Here is a 6,615-nt window from a genome sequence, read left to right as displayed (position 1 = left end):
TGATCAATTACAAGCCCAATGGTAATTTTAATAGCCACATCATTCTTGAAGGGACTCAAGAGGGACACAAGAATGACTTGCAGCATTACTCTGATTAATGCGATGTCTGCTTGGATAAATCTTTTTTTTTTTTTTTGAATGGGAAACATACCAGACTCATTCATTGATAAAAGTCGCGAGCATAAAGCTCATACAAACAGAGCAAAAAACTTTGAAGTAAATCATAACCGAAGCTAAAGATACAGTCATCAACAACAGACTAAATCAACCACAACAAAAGCATCCGCTAACCTATAACTAATCATTAGGTTTAAAAATCAGATCTGCATCAAATAAACACCATCTAATGCATAGGTAGCGCTTATTCCTCGACCTTAAGAGTAAAACCTCGAAGTTGATATTCATCCTCCTCGACCCGAAAGTCAGGATAAAGTTCACATCTACAACCCAAGGGTTTGGGCTAGTAATAACGGGCAACAACCGAGCGCAACAAAGCAGGAGGAGAGACTTATTACAAGCAAAAAGAGAAACCATACAGGAAAATAAAGAGAACAACAAAACAAATGCAGGATAAATCTTTTTAATGAGAAAACAATGTTGAAAAAATTTCCACATTAATTGTTTTGAAAACATTCATAATGGGCAGCCCTGTTCTCAAATTGTACGAATTGCTAATAATTTTAAAATAGGGGAAAGTCCACTTAACCCCCTCAAACTACCACTCAATTGACAATGTCCCCCCCAAACTTTCAATTGTGACAATGTCCCCCCCAAACTACCAAAAATTGTCAATGTTCCCCCCAATGACAAAATTACCCTTAGTAAAATATAAACAAAAATACTAAAACTTCTAGAAAAAACCTAAAACTAACAAAAAAAAATCCAAACTTGGCCAATTTTTTCTTTTTTAAAATCAATTTTATAAGAAAAAAATTTCGATTTTTTTTTTTTTTTATAAAAATTGAAAATTTTCGTTTTTTTTTTATTTTATGTTTGTTTTATAATTTTATTTAAATAAAAATTTGCATTTAAAAAAATAAAATTTTCGTTTAATAAAATGAAATTTTTTGTTTTTTAAAACTAAATAAAAAAAAAAGTTTTTTAAAAAAAATAAAAATTTCCGTTTAAAAAAAAAATAAAAAATTTTGTTTAAAAAATTGTTTTTTTTTTTTAAATATTATCTTTCAATTAAAATTTTTTGTTTTTTAAAAAATCAATTTTTTTTTTTGACTTTATAGGGGTATTTTTGTCTTATTGAGAAATCTATAGGGGCATTTTTGTCCTATGGCTAGTCTTGGGAGGGACATTGACAATGTTTTGGTACTTTGGGGGGGACATTGTCACAATTGAAAGTTTAGGGGGGACATTGTCAATTGAGTGGTAGTTTGAGGGGGGTATGTGGACTTTACCCTTTAAAATATTATTCTTATGTTACGGTTCCTCATGATATTGGATTTTATTTTATTTTCTTTCTTTCCGAAGACGGTGGGTTAAGTTATTTTTTTGCTTTTTTAGAAAATAATATTCATGTATAACTAAGAGAACATTAAGAGAACACAAAGAAAAACTTTTCTCTAATTTTAATATACAATTTTTGCTTCATATATATATATATATATATATATATATATAGCCATGTATATGTCATTCTCCTAATTACAACTTGTTGAAGGACCTGTGCTGTGTGAATGCATGACCACGTTTCTATGATAATTAAGAAGGGGAAGAAAGAAATAAGACGTCAATTTCTTGCCCATTTCATTCTCTTTGTTTTCATTGTCAAGTTTAATTGATACGCGTCTCTTAAAGAAACCTCGCGCTTGCTGTCCATGTCTCCCGGAGGCCTGACTTTTCTTTTTCCTTTTTCCTCTTTCTTTTTCATTTGTGATGAAAAATAAGTATAAAAATTATTATGATTATTTTAAATAATTTATTGTTGAAGTTTCTTCTCTTTTATCGATTTGTTTTCTTCAAGACTCTGCCATTGACTTGGCCATCTAATAATATTATATTTTTCAGTTGAAGTTTCTTCTCTTTTTCCCAATTTTTTTGTGTGAAGTTTATTATAAAAGGTAATCTCGTTATAGTAGTCAACATGCAAAGCACCAAGCTGTAGTAAGTTTATAATTTCTTGCTGAGCTTCTTCAACCGTCACATTCACGAGTGAAGGCTTGAACTCTTTCTAATGGATATATAGAAGGCAAGATGAAGAAGAGAATATGGTTGCTATTTATGAAGCCTCACTGAATGGGTGTGTAATCACCCTGAACAGATTGAGGACTTCTAGACTACTGCAAATTCTTAGTACATCATTTAAGCTCAAAATTAGTAATTGAATAATATTTTACAATTAAATATAAAATGCAATAATTAGTATATCATAAGGTATGATAATGCGTGCTTAATTTTTTTTTTCTTTTTTAAAAAGCACATTTAAAAAGAAAAAAAAAAGGTTAATTTATTGTACTTCCTTTTAAGTTTTCTTTGATAATTAAGATGTCTTTTCTTAATTAATTTCTCTTTGTTTTGAGTGTCAACTTAATTCATCCACGTCACTTAAAGAAACCTCGCGCTTGCTATGCATATGTCCCGGAGGCCTAACATTTTATATATATTATTTTTGTTGACATCGATCTCTTTTTATAGTCAACAGAACTGCTACCCGACTTAGGGTTTGTTTGGATGTGCGTTTGAGTTATTTAAAAGTACATTTAACACTCAAAAAGTCTGTTTGAAGAAAAAAAAAAAATTATGTTTTGTAAAACAAATGAAAAGTGCTTTTACGGGTCGAAAAGCCCTTGAACATTCGGACTCGAGGTTGAAAGTTCCGTCAGAGAGCATGGAATGCTCAGTCAGAATGCTAAGGTCCATACAAGGCTCCTATTTTCAAATCAACACATAGAAAATCTTATCCTTGGACTTTAATAAGTTTGCACTAAGATTAACATTGAGCGTTTGGTGGGCTCCTACTGAATATTCGGTCAGAGGGAAAAATAATGTTTTTGGTTTGTTTTCTTAAAATAACAAGGGTCATTACAACAATTGCAAGTAGTTGTTTTATAAAAATGTTTAAGAATAATATTTATTTATACTTAATGACCGGGATTGGGGCATCACAATTTTTGGGGCATCACAATTTATCAGGCTTTTCTATGTTTGCTCCTATTTATATACTCTTTAGGATATGATATTTTACGTGTGACATACACCCCTTAATCCTTGTATCTTTTATGGCTTAGCATCATTGATAAAGATAAATTTATTGGAGTCATAGAGAGAAAGTCGACTAATAAACCAATTACTTTTGAAAAGTCCTTGCTTCTTTGTGTGTGGAATAACTTTCCTGTCTTGGCTTGTTTAGCGTTTACTTTTGTAGCTAAAAGAGATGCAAATTGTATTTGCATACACCTTATACTAAATTTAATATTCAAATATTTTATTTATTTTCAACGACCCATTTTGGTCATTTTATTTTTACCTTTTTCCTTGTCCCACCCTTCCACAAAGTCCACACGGTAACCAGCATAAAATCACGTGGGTGAGAACCTGAGGGACGGCCAAAAACCCAGATTCAGAAAAGTTTCCGACTTGAAGTTCCTCTGGTTCCTCCTTTGGTTGGAGTTTCTTCAGTTTTCACATTCACAGGTGAAGGATGGATAGAAGGCTTGTTGAAGAAGAGAAAATGATTGCAGAACTCTATGAAGCCTCACGGAATGGGTGTGTAAGCACCTTGACCACTTTGATCCAAAGGGATGTTCGCATTCTCGATAGAGTTTCACTCACATCCTTTAGTGAGACCCCCTTACACTTAGCCGCTTTGCATGGCCACCTTGAAATTAGTAGACTTATTCTTAGCAAGAAACCTACACTTGCAAAAGAGGTGGACTCGCTAGGACGAACCCCGCTTCATCTGGCTTCTGCTGAGGGTCACACTGAGATAGTAAAAGCATTGTTGCAAGCAAATACAACTGTTTGCTTAGCTTTTGATCAGCATGAGAGAATTCCTCTCCACTTTGCTGTAATGAGAGGGCGAATAGAGATTATAGAAGACTTAATTAGAGCTCAACCAGAGTCCATAAGGAAGAATCTCAATGGTGAGAGTGTATTGCACTTGTGTGTTCAATATAATCACCAGGATGCTCTAGAACGGCTAGTGAAGTTGGCTGATTGCGATGAACTCCTCAATTCCAAAGACCATGATGGCAACTCCTTATTGCATTTAGCTGTGATGCTCAAGCAAATGAAGGTAGGTGTGTTAAAAATATCTGTTACTACTCTTTTATAATAGATATTTCTTTCTAGTGATATATAAAGTAGCACACTTTCTGCGTCTACAAATTTATTTGAAATCTACTTCTCTTTTTCCCTTCCTTTTTTCGCGAGCTTGTTTTGCATTCATAAAGTAGGAATAAAATTGTAAGTTGGTAGAAGATATATTCGTATGTTAAGTAAGAAAGGAAGGAAGAATCACAATGTTGTCATACATGCCCACAAGAAATAGAAAAAATCCTCTCGTTTCATGTGGTTCTTCTAAAGATCATGCAAAGAGATACGTAACAAATAACCCAAGAAATATCATTCAATGTGGTTGAATTAAATTTATTTGGATTTCTTTTTGTTGAAGTGCTTTTAGAGTTTCCGGTAGCTATTGGTCAATAGAATGTTCTGTTTGCGCAGGCCATAAAATATCTACTTTCAATACCTGCAATTAAAAGAGATGCTAAAGCCACAAACAAGCTTGGCTACACAGCTTCAGATGTCTTAGATGCCTGTGATGTCTGTTCAAGAGATTTTAAATATTTTGAAATCCAAAAAATTCTAAACGAAGCTGGCGTGAGAAGATCAAAGGGTCTAAATTCTTCCCTACCACCGACACCGAGTAGTACTAGTGTTGATGGAGCACAACAATCTCAATCAGGGTTTAAGACATGGTGGGGGTGTGTTCTTTCGTCATTAGGTAAACGCTTGAAGCGCCAGGGAAATTGGATGGAGGAAACACGTGGCACATTGATGCTAGTGGCTACTGTGATGGCAACCATGGCTTTTCAAGCTGGGATCAGCCCACCAGGTGGCGTTTGGCAACAAAATATATCCAACTCCACGGAGGGTTTCACCTGTAGCAACCAAACTGTATGTGAAACAGGCAAAGCAGTTTTATCATATTCTGATCCAGATGATACATACATATTGTTCTTATATTTCAATAGCACCTCGTTCTTTGCATCTTTGGGCGTCATACTTTTGGTTATTACTGGATTTCCTGTTAGGAGCAACTTTTTTATATGGCTTTTGACATCAGCCATGCTTACCTCAGTCGTGTCCACGGCACTTACCTATTCAGTGGCAGTGAGTCTTGTAACCTCAAAAGACCTTCGTGAAAGATTTGCTTCATGGGGCTCGAAATTAGTATATGTTTGGTACGGATTGGTTGCGATTGCTATTGTGATTCACATAATTCGCCTACTGCATTGGATGGTGAAGAAGTTGATTCAAATAATTCGCCTACTCTATTGGATGGTGAAGAAGTTGATTGACATAATTCTCCAACTGATCTCTTGGATGTTGAAGATGTTCTGTAATTTCATACACAAGTTAACAAGGAGTGCAACAGAAGACCGAGCTAATGTCTAAGAGGAAAAATGTCATTATCAGAATTTCTGTTTAGCTTGGAATATGAACAGAATTGAAGGAAAAATGATTGGCCTTGTGATGTAGATTGGAATTCAAGGCTTATCTTATCTTATCTTATCTTTTAGTCTTTTATTAGGTTTCTTTATTAGTCTTTTATTATATCTTATCTTTCAGTCTTTATTTGAATTAGGTTTCTTTGTTAGTCTTTTATTTGGTTTAGTTGTCTTTCGTAGACTTCTAAATTAACTTTATTTCATTGTTATTTTAGGGCTAGGAGTCTTGGGCTATAAATATATGCTTATAGCCTTTAACAATTCAGTTTATGATTATTATTGAGTTTGTTTAATAAGAATTACTCAGAGTTGAGTTTCTTTGTGTTTTTCCTTAAACCATAGATAGAATCTATAGTTTTTAAGAAGATTTCTTAGATTCTTGTGATAGTCTCACAGTCTTAGAAATATTTACCCCTTCAACTTGATGTTTTCTTGTTCACTACAATCCTACGCTGCATCAGTTGGTATCAGAGCTCCAATTTTCTTTCCATGGCATCGCCAAACACAAGAAGAAGGGGCAACCGCTTTGCACATCTGGAGGACGTGTATGAACGTAAGGAAGCAGTCGGTGAAACACGTACGGAGGAGCAGTGGCAACACATGGTGGATGAGGTGGAGATGCTGCAGAAAAAATTAAAGGCGAATCAAGCGGCGATTCGTTGGCAACGCATGGTGGATGAGCTAGAACTACTACGGAAAGAAATAGAGATCTTCACAACTCGAGTTGACAACCGGGGTAGCCCTAAAGTTCGTCACCATCGAACGAATCAACGCTTTTTGGATGAGGATAATGTGGTTGTCGGTCATAGGGCGTATTCTGAAAAACGGAGAGCACGATTTGAGACGGAGATGCCGCGACAAGCCAACTTGACCATTATTCGCGAGCCTCAAATCTATCAACCAAATCCATATTCTGTGGAGGAGGAAAAAG

General features: G+C 34.6%; 1 protein-coding gene across 1 annotated transcript; it reads left to right on the top strand.

The window, feature by feature from the left end:
- The first annotated feature begins 3,556 nt into the window (after nucleotides 1–3,556).
- LOC132185627 (ankyrin repeat-containing protein ITN1-like) lies at nucleotides 3,557–5,917 on the top strand. The gene is made up of 2 exons (XM_059599387.1): nucleotides 3,557–4,246; nucleotides 4,678–5,917. The coding sequence occupies exons 1-2, from the start codon at nucleotides 3,653–3,655 to the stop codon at nucleotides 5,629–5,631; spliced, it is 1,548 nt and encodes a 515-aa protein (XP_059455370.1). The 5' UTR covers nucleotides 3,557–3,652; the 3' UTR covers nucleotides 5,632–5,917.
- The last annotated feature ends 698 nt before the right edge of the window (nucleotides 5,918–6,615 follow it).

Source organism: Corylus avellana, chromosome ca6 (genome assembly GCF_901000735.1).
Source record: "Corylus avellana chromosome ca6, CavTom2PMs-1.0".
NCBI lineage: Eukaryota > Viridiplantae > Streptophyta > Magnoliopsida > Fagales > Betulaceae > Corylus > Corylus avellana.
This window is presented reverse-complemented; position numbering and strand designations above follow the sequence as displayed.

Coding starts and splice junctions, on each gene's coding strand:
- LOC132185627 (XM_059599387.1), top strand. CDS start 3,653: ATGGATAGAAGGCTTGTTGAAGAAGAGAAAATGATTGCAGAACTCTAT. Junction 4,247..4,677: donor TGATGCTCAAGCAAATGAAG/GTAGGTGTGTTA, acceptor CTGTTTGCGCAG/GCCATAAAATATCTACTTTC.